General features: G+C 35.6%; 1 protein-coding gene across 1 annotated transcript; it reads left to right on the top strand.

Moving 5' to 3' along the window:
* The first annotated feature begins 7,967 nt into the window (after nt 1-7,967).
* On the top strand, nt 7,968-11,652 carry LOC133323602 (uncharacterized). The gene is made up of 4 exons (XM_061532518.1): nt 7,968-8,033; nt 8,107-8,400; nt 11,395-11,502; nt 11,601-11,652. Exons 1-4 carry the CDS (start codon nt 7,968-7,970, stop codon nt 11,643-11,645), a joined length of 513 nt encoding a protein of 170 aa, XP_061388502.1. The 3' UTR covers nt 11,646-11,652.
* Nucleotides 11,653-18,020: the final 6,368 nt, after the last annotated feature.

Here is an 18,020-nt window from a genome sequence, read left to right as displayed (position 1 = left end):
TATATCTTTATAAAACGTGTTCAAAAATAATGTGATTAATAATTATATTTGGCCTACTCAAAAATCTATACCAATATTGATATTATTATACCCTTCACCACACTGTGGTCTTTGTGCATATGTTTGTAACAGGCAAAAGACGCAGGGATGCAAAAGTTGGAACAATTGTACTAATTTTAGCACTATTTGGAAGTCAAAAATACAATAGCACCCCAATGACATATTTAGCACTATTTCTAAATTATATCAAACTATTCTCAGTTAAAAGTGTCATAAGTGCTTCAACATACAATATGAAATGGATCGCCATCCCCCGCTGTCGTTACGAATGGATGAATTTGCCATAGTTTAAACGTAGTGTCCTATGCCAATTAAGAATTCAGTATTTCCGATCAGAATGATAAATTCAGTAAAGATATTAATTATTATTTTTGTAACAGTTCTATGAGAGAGATGATTTTTCATTGTTTCAGGAATATTTCGGTACAGATATTTCTGTTGTGTTTAATACTCACCAACTCGGTGGCTTTCACGTCAAGAAGTTATTGAAACAATTTTGGCGCAGTGGGAATCACGTCAATAGAATTTTAATAATGATTTCGAATCTGATTCCCAAAAGTTAAGGCTCAATTCTATTATTTCAGAATTTTCAAACCCTTTTTATACCCTTCACCACACTGTGATACAGGGTATTATGTGTATATATTGTGCATATGTTTGTAACAGGCAAAAGGAATCGAAATAGACCCATGGTTCCTTCTGAGAATATGCATAGAATCACTTTCCGTCCGCCCGTCTGTCCACCCGTCAATATATTTTTGTGAACAAAGTACAGGTCGCATTTATTATCTGATTTGAATGAAATTTTGTACAGGTCACTTATTTGGCCCAATTGAAATTGGGCCAACTCGTCCGGTGCACCAAACTCCCAATATTTTTTTGATTTAGACAACATATTGCACGGAGTACTGAATTACGTCTAGACTGATACACGCCAAGTTTTATTGAAATCGGTTCAGAATTAGATATAGCTTCCATATATAGTTCCGTCCGTTTTTATGTGAATGGTGCACCAAAATCCCAATATTTGTCCAATTGAGAAAATAAATTACACAGAGTACTGAATTAGGTCTTGACTGATGTGTGCCAAGTTTTATTGACTTATTTATTGGCAGATTGTATTAAAATGTGTTTTGAGTCATGTGTATTAAAAAACTCTGTTTGGAGAAAAACGCGTTTAAAGTTTGAGAAGCCCTCTTGCCGTCACTTGATGCTAACACAATAAATCTGCTATATCTTAAAAAATTGTTGAGATTTTCACTTGGAAATTTATAGGGAAGTCTTGAATTAGTGTAGGTTCGAATTAAATCAAAATACAAAACTAAATTTTTTGAAACCGTGAATGGGGGGGAGTCCCCTTAAAGTTGTGTATGCAACGGTTTAAAAACAAAAGACACCAAAGAATCTAAGTCCGCCATGCCATTTTTGATATGCAATTTTTCATTGATTTCAGAATGGAATGTGTATGTTTTTTAATATGTACAAATATCTATATTTTAGCATCTCTTGTATGTACCTAAAGTGGCGAAGGGTATCGTCCGACTTTTGAACCTTCCTTACTGGTTACTGTTATTTTTGTTCTTGCAATATGTACAAAAATTATAAATAATATCAAATTAGAAATGCAGTGTGAGGATGCCAGAATGCCTGTAGAAATGTTTAAGTCTTTCAAAAACGACAATATATGCACTTGTTGCTCAATGGTGAATGAAGTCAAAAATTAACGAAAACGAAAATATGTTTCCTTATATATCACAATTTTTTAGAGGGTAATTATATATTCCACATTCATCTACAAATGTGTAAAGGGTATTTTCATATCAAAATATAATTAAAAACCAAAGAAAGGAACAGAATACATGCTTCGACTGCTTCAAATCGTAATTATTTTTTTATGTATGTTTTTATTAATTGTTAATAATAACAAAAATTTTATTAAAAAATATATAACAAGTACAATCGGACTGAAAAAAGTACACTTTTTATTAAAATCCAGTACAATTAGAATAATTTCATTTCGCATCCCTGATTGGGTATGAAATGATATTTGCTGAGTTTCGTGAAAATCAGGTCATAACTAGATATAAATATTTTCGTCCGATTTAACGTAAATAGTGTACCAAAATTCTTATATTGCATATCGAACTGAATTTAGTCTAGAATGATGTGTGTCAAGTTTCGCGAAAATCTTTTAAGATTTAGCTATAGTCCCTTATATATTATCGATCGATTTTATGTAATTGACGCATCAAAGACCCAATATATGGCTGATATGAACAAAACGTACTGAAATGAGAATAAACTATGCTGTGACAAGTTTCGTTGAAATCGGTTCATATTGGGATATAGCTTCCACATATATTTTCGTCCGATTTGAAGTAAATGGTGCATCAAACTCCTCATGTTTGTCAGATTGACATGGTATTTTGCACGATTTGAGCACAGGATGTCCGATTGATATTTGTTTGAAATCGATTTACATAATTTTGCCCCATTGTAACAAATGTCATGTTTATAGATTGATCTAAGTCGATTCACATTTAGATAAAGATCACATATTTTAGTTCATTCAATTTCATGTTAATGGTGCTTCAAAAATGCGACGTCTGTTAGGTCGGTGTTAGGTGTCATATAGTCGGCCCCGTCCGACTTTACTACTTTCCTTAATGGTTTTATTTGTAAGACTTGTACCTAAAGAGAATTCAAAATACAAGTTATATTTAATTTGGCTAAAAAATGTGCCCAAAATTTGCTAAATATTGGGCGTAGCCCTATATATATGGGCTGCACCAAAACGTGGACAGTATGGGCAAAGTAATCCATAGCTGAATAGATATAGAATATTATTCTAATTAAGGGAACCCCCCCATTCACGATTTTTTATTTTTAAGATTTTAAATGGGCTGGTAAATGAATACCAATGCTTGTTAAGGTTTGTAACTTTGCACATATATATTTGAAGATTTAAAAAGGAAGAAAAATAATTTACAAACAATTTTTGTTGTTGTTTTTTGTGATCAAAGAAAAGTCCTTATTTTTGATGGCGGGCATGATAACTCCTCACTGGAATATCGGAATCCGAAAATTCCAACGGTGTTAGAAAGAGTACATGTCGGGCTCTCGTATGAACTAGGATTATTGACCTCGCTCTAAAATTAACAAAATGGTGGACCTTTGAAAAAATATTTTTGGAAAATCGCCGATTTTTGACCAAAAACAAAGTTAGAAAATAAGGAAGATCTTCACCGATTGGCTTTATCCTAGTTCATACGATAGCTATACACTCACAGAGAAACGTGTAAAAAGTTGAAATCGATTGGGTTATTAGTTTTTGAGTTATCGTGCCCGCCATTCGCAAAAAAATGTTTAGAGACAAACGCGTTTAAAGTTTGAGAAGCCCTTTAGCCGTCACTTGATGCTGACACAATAAATCGGCTATATCTTCAAGAGTTCTTGAGATTTTAACTTGAAATTTTGCAGGGACATTCTTGAATTAGTGTAGGTTGGAATTAAATCAAAAAAAATATTGACCCCGAGAATGGGGGGTCCCCCTTAAGAATATTTTTTCCTTTATGGGGTGTCCAAATATAATGCAAATGGATTACTTCAATGGGGCGCCCTCTATTGGTCAATAGTACTATTAATGTTGTTTTTGATGTTGTACAACAGGGTGTTTCGTATGTCTGGGATGATGGATTATGTCTGTACTCTTCCCAGTCAGTAGTTTGCGGCACATAACAAATGATTCTCAATATGTACTTTTAGGCTCTAAAATTTTGAGCGTCATTTAGTTTGCACTCCTTGAAAAATTCTTACAGTCCTCAAATTTTTTTTTATCCGTGTAAAAATCTTTGTCGATTTAGCCATGTCCGTCCTCCTAACGATATCAGAAATATTTGGTATTGCAAACTGGATATATCGGCCTACATTTTGTAAAGGTCTGAATATAGTACAGCCCGTTTTAGGCATGTCGTTTTGAGTGGTCATAATATAAAATGTAATTTGTTTACACACACACAAACAAAAACTGTTTAACTACGTGATTTTATTCATTCAAAACTATCGGATCGTACTAATTGTATGGTGTGCGATAACTGTTGGCAACTATCATTAGCGTTTGATTTAAAATGGATTAAGTTTTGTTGACTACATTAAAAACAATGAACAAAAAGTGATTTTCGTGTAGTATTTTAGTTTTTTATGGAAAACAATAAGTGGTATATGTCATGCCTAATGGCAATTATTTTAAATTTATTTAAAAAAAATTGTTATTATAATTAGATTTACAACTATTCGCAAAAGGGTGTGCAATGTGGAGAATGATGAATTTTTAATTTATTATTGAATATAATTATTATGGTATAAACAATAAGTACATATACAAATTAATAATTTTGTTAAAGAATTATATAAAATTCATTCTTCATTGGAGGACTGCTATTTATATTTCGCACCTGATTTAAAAGTACAGTCATTAGAAAACTGTTTGTCTTATATTTTAGAGTAGATATGATAATGACATAATAACATGGTGGTCATATAAGACTGAGCACCAAATGAGGCATGGAAGTATGTCAGAATGAGATGCACGACTGTACCTAGAAATGTTGGTCTTTCAAATTGGAATAGCGGCACACAAGACCAACGAGCCTGGAAACATTTTTTAAAGTATTCATCGGAATATAACCTAGAAAGGCATCGCAATATTTGCCATTTCCAAGACCTTTGTAAATAATCGGACTAAAATCGAAATTCGAAATTCTTGCCTTTCAGGCGTATATGGTGTCTTCGACAATACTTCTGAAATAAATGTAAGGAATGTTTTTTCTAATACATTAATCCTTACTTGACACTCTGAGGGGGTCTTTTTGTCCACTTTTCCAGAAATGACTAAAAACTCATTTAAACGAGAGTTACAGCAGATCAAAATATTCTACAAAAAAAGTTCGCCATAAAGTTTTGCCATAAGTCTCCGAATAGAAACAATTCATAACATTTGTACAATTTTTTTCATAGAAATTTCCCCGTACTATTTTTCAGCAAATTGAATGATAATAACATACTTACTTAGCTGGCTCGAGACAGAACATTTGTTCCATAATCCGAGCTAAATAAGATTTCCAGCCGCGTCGATCTTGTACGCAGTTTATCCTATTTGAAAGACCATGTTTTGATATGTCATCCTCCACTTGATCTTTTTATCGAATTCGTGGCCTACCCCTTCTGTGCGAACCATCAGTAAACTCGCTTGTATATGCCATTTGACCTGGGGCACTCTCATCCGTTCTCACAAGATAGCCTAGACACCATAGTCGCTGCAGCTCCATACGACTTGGTATTCTCGCCATTTAAACGGCATATACATTAGAAATTTTTTACCGGGTTAACCTACTTTATGAGGATTTATTTGACATATATGCAAAGGAATTGGCAATTGAAACCCACTGGGTTAACGAAAATCGGTTATTTTTCTTGTTTGGATTTAGTTCGGCTCAAGGTTAAATAAAATGCTGTATTATGATTTCTATGCTAGCATAGACGGTGTAACAAACCTGTAGCTTCTCTCAAAACTATTTCCCTGAAGATGACTGTCGAAGACAGTCGAAATATTGGAAAATAAAAATAAAAAATCAGAAATCATAATACAGCATTTTATTTAACCTTGAGCCGAACTAAATCCAAACAAGAAAAATAATACATCACAGGTTAACAAAAACAACAAAACAAAATCGGTTAAATGTAAACGTACTGTTACTAGACCCACATTGTTAGACTCCTTCTCAATTTGTTCAAAGGTGCATGTTACCGCTCGCAATGTTCGACCCATTATGTCGATGTCATCGGTGTATGCGTAAAACATGTGTAGTTTGGTGTACAGAGTGACATTTCTGTTCAACCTTGCCTCTCGTATGACTTTTTCCAGCAGGAATGTTGACAAATGCCACCTTGCCTGAAAAAGCTGAAGTGAATGGTGGATTTGACATTTTGACATGTCAAAATGTCACGCTGGATAGCGCTTTATATGGGAACGGAACACAGAATCATTGGGCATGTATTCCTCTAGCCAAATTGCACTAATCAGTTGGTGCATGTTCCGGATCAGCATCTGACCATTGTTGGGCCGGTGACCCATCCGCACTTCCTGCTTTATTTTTCTTCAGCCGATTAATTGTTATTCTGACCCCACCTTGGCTAGGTTATATACAATATATATATCAACCCAGAACCAATAAGTGATGACTTATTGGTTCTGGGATATCTTCTTCACCTCTACTATTTAATACCGGAAGCTTTTTCAGATCCTCAACACACTATCTGTATCTGTCAGCAGCATTCCTTCTTCATCTCTACAGGTGGATGTGCCCGACCCAAATCTTTCGGTTTGGTGTTTTACTCAATGGTAAAATTTCCAGACTTCATTCTGAGTCTTGTACATCTCGATTTACTCACGTTCACGTTTTTTTGTTCCTTCTTCTTTCTTTTGTTTCCCTATACGCTGCGTTTTTCAACTCAGTAGGATTACTACACTCCTGATCGTACCATTGGTTTCTTGATGGTGGGGCCAAAAATATTTCCCCCACCGATTTTTGCATTAAAATCTCCTAGCAGAATGTTAATGCCATGGCCAGGGCAGCAGTCATATGTTGTTTTTAGGGGCTCGTAAAATATGTCTTTGGTCTGTTCATCTTTGTCTTCGGTCGGAGCATGGGCGCAAGTGAGATTGATGTAGAAGAATTTCCCTTCTGGAGTGAATCACCTACTGGAGTGAATCTGGAGACGAGGTATTTTATTTTCCTGTTAACCATATACCCGCAGAAAAATTCATTTCTCGTTTCATGGCAGGTATAATATGAGATTATTTTTCGGCAAATGGCTGTACTAATAGATTTCTCGTAAAGTAGAGATCAAACAATTTCAGATATATGCTGGAAGTGAACAATGAGAAAATTCCGTACATTTTACAGTTTTTCTTTGACAAAGGAGAAAATGCAAGTGGCTAAAATTGTGAATGCTGTTTATGGTTCCGATATTGTAACAGCCAATTATGTGCAATTTTTGTTTCGTAGATTCCGTTCAGGAATATTTGATGTTAAAAATCCTCGCACATGTAGGCTGGTCGTCGAAAATTTCGATAAAATCTGAGAGATGATCGAAATTGACCGGCATGTTAGCAGTTGTAACATGGCCCAGGAGCTAAAAATCGACCATAACTATTTTAAACCATTTGATCTATCTACGACTGTCCCTTTCCATCGCATTTCCTGTAAGGCAATAATATCGGCTGTGTACATCCGACAAAGCGAAAACTGCGCCTCTTCTATACAAAGGGCGCACATTCCAAGTGCAGATTCACAGATCGTTTGCGGGTTCGTCAACATTAGGGGGGTTTGGTTTTCATTTTCGTTGCATTTTCATCTTGGGCAACGAATCCGACGTCTCCACCCATATTTTTATATAACTGTAATCACAATCACATGATTGAATAACTTCAATCACAATCACACTAAATATCTCACCCTATTTGCTGCAGTTAAAAGTGAATAATATACCTCGTTTGCTAATTCAGAGCATTAATTCATTTCAAACTATAGTTCGGATAAAATCGATTGGAAAGAAAAAAAAATTGAATAAAATATTAACAAAAGAGAAATATCAGGATTTACCGTTAGAACAATGAAAACGCATAGCATTTCAAAAGTTCATCAAATTTTCGGATGGTGTTCATTGCAAAAATAGAAACAAAACAAATTCATTTTGTAAAGAAAATAATATATTTATTTGTCAGCAATTAAATAATTACTACAAAAAACGTTCCTATATAAATTTGTGCGCTTATTAAATGTGAAAAGTAATAAAATTTAATATTTCCAACTAAAAATAAAAAAATTAACGGATAAACGTAAAACATGTCGTTGAAAATAGTTTGGAATTTTGTTATTCTGGTGGCTTTGTTTGAAGATGCTGTTGCTTGTGTAGGTCCAATAATAATTTTACAATTTCAAGTGTAACATCTCTTGAATGAAAGTATTTCTTCTATTCATGTAGAATGGCTATAAAGCCAAAATTTTGAAAGCTGAAAATTGTGCTGGTCCCGATGGTGTTATAACCCTGGATCCTGATTTCTCGGTTAAGCTAAATAAGAAATGTGAAATAGTTCCCAAGGGTTGTGTTACCAACAAAGCATTCAGTACAGCCAATTCGAAATATAAAATTGTCAAGGATGGCATGACTGTGTCCGAGGGCACATTCGACATGTGTGGCATGGCTGATCAGGCACCCGACCAGGCAAGACAATATATGAATATGTTTGGCGTTCCATCATCGTGTCCCGTTGAAGATGTGAGTATGGAAATTTTTAGAAACCCTCTTAGAAATTTCAGTTGGTATTGCTAGGTCCTTGTAGTTGCCTAATTATACCCTACACAACTATGTTGTCAGGGTATTATAGCTTTGTGCAGCCCCAAAAGTTTGTAATGCCGCGAAATATTGGTCCTAGACTCACATTCAAGTATACCAATCGTCATATCTCGACTAGCTGAGTCGATCTAGACATGTGTGTCCGTCCGTCCGTCTGTCCATTATAATTTGTAAACACGATACAGGCCACAGTTATGGACCAATCTTCACGAAATTTTGCATGTAGGATGGGTTCTGCCCAATGAAGACCCCTATTGTTTTTGGTAAAGGCGATGAAATGGACCAAATACTAAATTTTTGTCGGTTTTTCTGGTCGCTCCAGAGGCCGCAAATATGGCCCGAACATCGTGAAGTTTTACATGGAGTAGGGGATCGGGAAAAAGAATGAGCATGCCTGTTTTGATAAATATCAGTCAATATTTAGCGGGTAAAATGGACCCTGTCTTTTGTGTGAAAAATTACAAAATTTGTATTCTATGGCGAATATATTTACTCCCGAAGGACATAGACTCGATAAGTAGATAGTATATCCAAGAGAAGTGGTTGCCCTTTAAATTGATACCAATTATATTGTCGTATGTACTCGGATGTGGGAGTTACACGCAAATATTTACAGGTGCTTACGTACTCAGAATTTTTTTAGTAACCCTTTACCACACTAGAGGGCTGAAATATATCTCTAATCGCTTTGGTATATTCCATGAGGTTCCAGTTATGGTCAAGGACAACGCCTATAATTTTCAGCGATGATCAGATAAAAATTTTGGGATAAATTGGACGGAAAACTTAATTTTTTCTGTTGTTTTTCGAGTCGATTATAGGCCACAATCGAAAGCTGGATATCACAACACAACCCACTGTGAAGGGAATCTGGACAAGTAATTAGAAGGGCTGTACTGAATGTCAGTAATATTCGTTGACCTCTCGTCGGTCAAGAGGGTGCAAATATCGCGAAATATTACCCAAGCTCAGAATATAGAACCACAGAAAGTTAGATTTTCGTAAAATTTGTGTAGGATATCAAATGGTCGGTCCCGTCCGACTATACTGCTCCGCTCACTGGTTTTTAAAAATATATTATTATAGAATCAAATACTATATCTATTTAGTCCTGTCTGTCCGACTGTAGAAACTATGATTGATATTTAATATAGAGCTATGATATTTTGCACAGACATTGCTAGTACTCCTAGGATTTTTGGATGTATTCCAAATGGGATATATCGGTCCACGTTGTGGTGTAGCCCCCATATAACGGTACCCCCAATATTCGGTATAATAGTGATTTTGAACACGTTTTTCCACCGAATTGTATTAATAATATTATCACAAGTTTCAGGATAGTTCCCATATAACGGTACCCTACCCCCAATATTCAGTATTTTGGGAATTTGGATACGTTTTCCAACCTAATTGAGTATTTTAGGTTCTCATTGAATAACACATATCCGTACCAAAAATTGAATAATATTGATCCAAGTTTCAGTGTAGCCCCATACAACAGTACTCCCCAATACTCAGTATTTTGTTTTATTTTGGACACGTTTTCCAACCGTTTTGATATTTTGGGTTCTAATTATGTAGCACATGTCCGTACCAAAAATTATTAATATTGACCCAAGTTTCATGGTATGGGGCATACCTAAAGGTAACCCCCCACTCCACTTTCTGGTTTGCCGCCAAATTTTTCAACCAAATGAACTTTAAATAATTTTTTGATTTGCCACCGGGTGTCAAATTTTCCAGGCGCGTCGGTCTTGGGCGCAGCTTTTCTAATCTGACTTTTCCATCGAATTTGTGGCCTTCCCCTTCTGCGTGAACCAGCAGTTGGCTCGCTTTTATATGCCTTAGGTCATCCTCATGCAATATCACAGCATGACCTAGCCACTGCTATCCGATAATAGAGGCGATATTCACCCTCGACGCAGATAGGCTCGTAAATCTTTCGGAGAATTCTTCTGGCAAACACTCCAGGAGGTACCTCATCTGCTTGCGCAAGTACCCATTCTTCAGATTCATATACCAGAACGGGTAGTTTCAGCGTCTTGTAGAGACTGAGTTCGGTCAAGCATCTGTTGGTCAACCTTTGTTTTATTTATGGTGGTCCGATATGTATATAAAATCGTAGTTCTCAAGTTGCACAGTTGGTCCGAGCCTATTGGACGCCTTGCGCGTTGATACCATCAACTTGGTCTTCTCGTCATTTACTGTCAGTCCCACATTGGTAGACTCTTTCTCAATACGTTCAAATCATACAGACTACGATTTCTGTTCACATTTGCATCTCGAATGCCGTATCACACGATAAACTGTCACCTTGTATAAATCCTCGTTAGGTATTAAAGGGCTCCAAGAGGACCTTTACGACTTTAACTGCTGACATTGTGCCTGTTAAAGTTATACTACATAGCCCAGGGACGTACGCAGGGAATGAATGAATTTTTTTCACAGTAAATCTATGTTTGCAACAGCGATTTTTTTTCATTTTGTACTACCGGCCCCCCCCCCCCCCCCCCCCCCCCCCCCCCCTTTTGCGCTCGACTACGTATCCCTACACCATACCGAAAATTGGTCGAGACCTTACATGGATGGACTGCGACTTAGCAATTATATAACCTATATATCGAACAAATTTCTTCACCATCCAAGATACTAGAAACTAAAGCTAGAAAATGGATTGTAAAAAAAATGTTCGTAATATAGGTTATATAAATACTAAGTCACGGTCCAAATTTAGACCAATTTCGATACCAAGTAAGCGGATACAGATCTTTGATATTTTGGATAACTTATTTTTAAAACCAATATCGATTGACTTCAACAATTTTCAAATGTTATTTATTGAAATTAAAGAGTTCCTTTTTTTCAAACTTAAGTAAAGAACTTTAATCAATTACAACTCCTTTTTATTTTCAGAATAAAATCTGCTCCAATGACAACAAGGTTGATCTCTCACAATATAAATCGATGCTTAGCCTTGCCCGGGGTAATATTGTTATTGATTCGGAAATAGAACACGACACGGTAAGTACTCAGCACTTGTTGCATGTCAGATGAGCGTGTTTTTTCCAAACGATATTCACAATTACCACCTATCCCCCTTTGTTTTGTTTTAATTTCAGGGTAAATCATGTTTCCATGTCGAAATGCAAATCTCCAAATCTTAGAAAACAAAAATCATTTATTGTTGTGCTAATTTGAAAAATGCGCTTAATTGGAAATTATTATGGACAAATTTTTGTTAGTAATCAGATCATTAGTAATTTTGATTTTTATGAGATAATAAAATTAGAAGTGATAATCTGCAAATATATCGAGAGAAAAATGTCATTGTGCTATTCAATTTGTAAGTATAAAGTTCTAAGATGTTTTTTAATCTATACTAAAATCCATATTGAAAATTCCCTATAATGCGGCTTTGAGAACGTCATAGATTCTTCTCGATATGTACTTTGGCCACGTTTAGACTCTAGCTTACATCTTACTATCCAAAATTGACATACTAGATCTATAAGAGCGTAATCCTATAATCTGTTGGACAGCATTGAGAAAAATGGGATTCAAAGCTCTAAAGAAAATCAAAACCAGTAAGGAAAGAGTAATGTCGGACGGAGCTAGTGTTGCCAAAACTTTGTATATAAAAATGCAAGATTTTGTTAAAAAAATCTTCAGGGTAGAAAATCTTCCTACTAAAAGTTGTCAATAATGGTCAACATTTTAGCGTAGTCCACGTTTAACAACCGAATTCCCTGTAATTTGATATGTAAACCCTTCACCACACTGTGGTACAGGGTATTATGTCTTTGTGCATATGTTTGTAACAGGCAAAACGAATCGAGATAGACCCATGGTTCCTTTTGAGAATATGCATAGAATAACTTTCTAAGTCGATTTACCCATGTCCGTCCGTCTGTCCATGTTAAATTGTAAACAATGTACAGGCCGCATTTATTATTCGAATTGGATGAAATTTGGCACAGCACATTCATTTGGCCCAAGGACGAACCCTATTGAAATTGGGATAAGTCGGTTCAGATTTAGATATAGCTCCCATATATATTTTCGTCCGATTTAATGTAAATGATGCACCAAAGTCCCTAAGTAGCTTTCGATTTGCACTAAATTTGGCATAGCGTACTGAATTTAGTCCAGACTGATATGTGCCAAGTTTCGTGAAAATGGGTCTAGATTTAAATATTGCTCCCATATATAGTTTCGTCCGATTTCATGTAAATGGTGCACCAAAGTCCCTATATATCTTTCGATTTGCACCAAATTTGGCATAACGTACTGAATTGAGCCTAGAGTGTTGTCTGCCAAGTTTAGAGAAAATCAGTCCAGATTTAGATATAGCTCCCATATATAGTATCGTCCGATTTCATGTAAATGGAGCACCAAAGTCCCTATATATCTTTCGATTTGCACGAAATTTGGCATAACGTACTGAATTGAGCGTAGAGTGATGTCTGCCGATTTTCGAGAAAATCGGCCCAGATTTAGATATAGCTCCCATATATAGTTTCTTCCGATTTCATGTAAATGGTCCCCTATATATCATTCGGTTTGCACGAAATTTGGCATAACGCACTGAATTGAGCCTATAGTTATGACTGCCAAGTTTCGAGAAAGTCGGTCCAGATTTAGATATAGCTCCCATATATAGTTTCGTCCGATTTCATGTAAATGGTGCACCAAAGTCCTATATATCCTTCGATTTGCACGAAATTTGGCATAGGGTACTGAATTTAGTCCAGACTGATGTGTGCCAAGTTTCGTGAAAATCGGTTGAGATTTATATATAGCTCCGTTATATTATAGATTGATCCAAGGATCCAATATATGGCTGATAGGAACAAAACGTACTGACATTTGTATTACCTAACCTGTGACAATTTTCGGTGAAATCGGTTCATATTACGATATAATTCCCATATATATTTTCGCCTGATTTTAAGTAAATTGGACATCAGACTCCTCATGTTAGTCAGATTGACATCAAATTTTGCACAACTTACAAAATTGCGTTTTCTAGAAGTACAGACCTATTGATGACCTATTGATATTTGTTTGAAGTCGATTTACATACTTTTGTCCCATTGTAACAATCGAATGACATGTTCATGGATAGATCTAAGTCGATTCACATTTAGATAAATATCACATATTTTATTTCATCCAATTTCATTTTAATAGTCCTGTTTAAATTACCCATAGTGGTGAAGGGTATCATCCCAAGTTTGGGAGAAGCCTCGGGGTAGCGCCAATTAAGCGGTACCACACATTATTTGACATTTTGGTATGTCGGGCACATTTTTTAACCAAGTTGACAATAATTCCAAAATTTTTAATTCTATGGGGTGACAAGAAAAAATGAATACATCCGTACCACTCCGTTTTTGGTATTTTGAAGGTTATAACCATAGCTTCCCACAAAAGTAACTGTAATTGCACATTGCGTGGTTTTGGACGCTGGCTATATTCAGATAACTATCAATCAAGGTTTGCACATGGGCTTCATATAAAAATGCCTCCCTATTTTCGGTACTTTGAAGAATTGGGCCGTATTCTCTGGGTTATTTTAGGGTACATATTTATGCGGATAATTTTCTACAAAGTTTTATGTTTGGACATATTCCCCCTACTATTTTTCTGTATTTCCGCAGGAAAATAATTTTTTTCCACAACGTTTCCAATTTAGGTTCAGGAAAACATAGAGAAATTTCAATGCGTCAATGTGAAATTGAAAGACGGCAAATTTATTTGAGATGAAACCAAAAATATCGAAATATCGATTTAAAAAAATCTAGAAAAAGTAAATATGCTAAAAAATATGCTAGAATCTATATATATATATATATATATATATATCGGAGCTATATCAACATAACCTAAACAAGTTTGAAAGGTGCTAAATCTAGCAATAAAAGTGCTAAATTGGCAACACTGGACGGAGCCGACTATATGATAACTTTTACTTCTATGGGTATATATAAATCAATTGTGTAATGAGAGCAGACCAACTTTGGGATCTATATTCAAATCTAAACCGATTACAACGAAACTTAACATACATCATTCTAGACTCAATCCAATATGCTATTAAAAATTTCGAGTAAATCGGACAATCGCAGCATCTTTGGTGCAAAATTTTCTTAAAATCGGCCGAAATATATATATCGGAGCTATATCTAAATCTGAAATGATTTCAACATAACATTCTAGGCTCATTCTTAGGAGCTATATCTGTTCCGATATCGCACGTAAACTTAACACACACAATTCTACACTCAATTCGAACATTATCCAAAATTTCGTCTCAATCGGACAAACGTAGGGTGTTTGGTGCACCGTTTGCGAACATAGATTATGTTGGAGAAAAAGAAAACCATTAGGCCTGTCGTCAAAAATATCGATAAAATCGGAGAAATGATCGAAGTTGAACGGCATGTTAGCAGTCATAACACCGACTTTTAAACCTTTTACACAAAGCTGAATTCAAAAAGAAGCTCGATGTTTGGTTGCACACCAATTAATAGAAAAACCAGTAAGGAAAGTAGTAAAGTCGGACTGGGCCGACTATATGATACCCTTCACCACTTTGAGTATATTGTACATATGTATACTTACAATTGCATGTTAATGTTCCCTCGAAGGAACATGCCAAAATTTGGTGGACCATTTACATTAATGGGAGCTATAACTAAATCTGGACCGATTTTCAGAAAACTTAACTCACATAATTCTAGACCTAATTCATTACGCTATACCAAACTTCGTGCAAATCGGAAGATATATATGGACTTTGGTGCACCATTTACATTAAATCGGACGAAATTATATATGGGAGCTATATCTAAATCTAGTCCGATTTCAGGAAACTTAACACACATCATTCTAGACCTAATTCATTGCGATATACCAAATTTCGTGCAAATCGAAACATATATAGGGACTTTGGTGCCCCATTTACCTTAAATCGGACGAAAATATATGGGAGCTATATCTAAATCTGAAACGATTTTTCCCAATTTCAATAGGGTTCGCCCTTAGGCCAAATATGTGAGCTGCGCCAAATTTCATCCAATTCGGATAATAAATGCGACCTGTACTTTGTTTACAAATTTAACATGGACAGACAGACGGACGGACGGACATGCATAAAACGACTTAAAAAGTGATTCTATGCATATTCTCAAAAGGAACCATGTGTCTATCTCGTTTCCTTTTGCCTGTTACAAACATATGCATTAAGACATAATACCCTGTACCACAGTGTGGTGAAGGATTTAAATATAGTATGGATCGAATTTCCATTTGCGAAGCCTTGTCCACACGGAATGAGATAGACCCATTTCGTAAACGGATGGTGACTAGAGATGAGGAATGGATCACATACGATAACCCTGTGCGAAAACGATCGTAGTCAAAAAGCGGTGAAGCACCTAAAACGGTGGCCAAACCAGGACTAACGACCAGGAAGGTTCTGCTATGCATTTTGTGGGACTGGAAGTGGATTATTTATTATTGGTTGCTTTCATATGGCCAAACGCTAAATTCTGATCCCTACTGTCAACAAATGAAGCGTTTGAAGATAGAAATTGACAAGAATTGGCCAACAGGAGAGGGCCGTGCTCCACCAGGACAACGCTAGGCCACACACACACGTCTACGGTGACTCGCCAGAAACTTCGGGAGTTTGGTTGGGAAGTTTTAATGCAAAATCTCTTTAGTGATAAATGAATTGATATTTAGGGAGTATTGTGAAAATGCATTACTAGAATTTTTGTTGCAAATAGAAAGTAGGACTTCTATGAGAGAGGCAATATGAATGGTGCATATTTGGCCCAAATCGGACATTGCGGAGCATGTTAAATAAAGTCTAATAGTTCATATACAAATAATGAATTTATTTTTCCCCAACCTAATATATGGGAGCTATATCTAAATCTTAACCGATTTTTCCAAAATGTAATACACGTTATTGCAAAATATTGGCCTCAATCGGACAATCGAACGAATATATATGGGAGCTATATTTACGTCTGATCTGATTTCAATTAAACTAAACACACTCTATTCTAGACTCAATTCCATACGTAGCGCCACATTTTATCTCAAAATCGACTAAAAACTTAATTTTTGTAATTAACTGTTGTCATCAGATAAAATAAAGTTCTAAAATATATAATATTTGAGCAATTTGGGCATTGAGATAATTAACCAAGTATTTATGAAGAAGATCGTAAGCTGATCTTAAAAGTGCGGTTTCCTCAAAGATCAAAAGTCGACATCGACTTTAAGACTTTTCAATGCAAAAAACCGACTAATAGATTAGAGGAAAGTCGGTTTAATATCTATATCCGGAGCGTATTAGTCAAAGAAATGTTGAAACAATTTGAAACCATCATAAATGAAATTAAGGGGTCGTGAATGGGAAAGACTTCACTAAGAGCAACGAGTTTTGAGAATTATCGGGTGACCAATCTCAAGATTTTCTAATCTGTTTTGTTTTCATTTCTAGACTCTTCTAGAAATACAACACCCATATTGGTAATATTGTCAATGTTATGCCATGTACAGACGAGCGTTGTTCCCTCTCTCATTCGTTGTTTGACCCTTAGGTGTACTCCAATGGCATATTTATACCCTTCACCACACTGTGGTACAGGGTATTATGTCTTTGTGCATATGTTTGTAACAGGAAAAAGGAAACGAGATAGAGAATATGCATAGAATCACATTCTAAGTCGATTTATGCATGTCCGTCCGTCTGTCTGTCCGTCTGTATGTCCATGTTAAATTGTAAACAAAGTAAAGGTCGCATTTATTATCCGAATTGGACGAAAATTGGCATACGCCACTTTTTTGGCCCAAGGACGAACACTATTGAAATTGGGAAAAATCGGTTCAGATTTAGATATAGCTCCCATATATATTTTCGTCCGATTTAAGGCAAATGGTGCACCGAAGTCCCTAAATAAATTTCGATTTGCACGAAATTTGACACAGCGTACTGAATTAAGGCTAAAATAATATGTGCTAAGTTTCATGAAAATCGGTTCAGATTTATATACAGCTCCTACATATATTTTCGTCCGATTTTATGTAAATGGTGCACCAAAGTCCCTAAATATCTTTCGATGTGCACGAAATTTGGCACAGCGTACTGAACTAAGCCTAGAATGATGTTTGCTAAATTTCGTAAAAATCGCTTCAGATTTAGACATAGCTCCCATATATATTTTCATCCGATTTAAAGTAAATGGTGCACCAAACTCCCTAAATATATTTCGATTTGCACGAAATTTGGTATAGCGTACTAAATAAAGTCTAGAATCATGTGTGTTATGTTTCGTTCAGATTTGGTTCAGATTTAGATATAGCTCCCATATATTTTCGTCCGATTTTAGGTAAATGGTGTACCAAAGTCCCTACATTGTACGAAGTTTGGCATAGCGCACTGAATAAAGACTAGAATGTGAATGTGAGTTAATTTTCCTGAAAATCGGTTTAGATTTAGATATAGCTCCCATATATATTTT

Source organism: Musca vetustissima, unplaced genomic scaffold (genome assembly GCF_032173495.1).
Source record: "Musca vetustissima isolate MV318-11 ecotype Yass unplaced genomic scaffold, APGP_CSIRO_Mvet_v1 utg797, whole genome shotgun sequence".
Classification (NCBI taxonomy): Eukaryota; Metazoa; Arthropoda; class Insecta; order Diptera; family Muscidae; genus Musca; species Musca vetustissima.
This window is presented reverse-complemented; position numbering and strand designations above follow the sequence as displayed.

Bases quoted from the DNA above. Each gene is read 5' to 3' on its own strand.
- LOC133323602 (XM_061532518.1), top strand. From the start codon at position 7,968: ATGTCGTTGAAAATAGTTTGGAATTTTGTTATTCTGGTGGCTTTGTTT. The intron at 8,034-8,106 runs GTAGGTCCAATA...CTATTCATGTAG, and splicing joins TTGAAGATGCTGTTGCTTGT to AATGGCTATAAAGCCAAAAT. The intron at 11,503-11,600 runs GTAAGTACTCAG...TTTTAATTTCAG, and splicing joins CGGAAATAGAACACGACACG to GGTAAATCATGTTTCCATGT.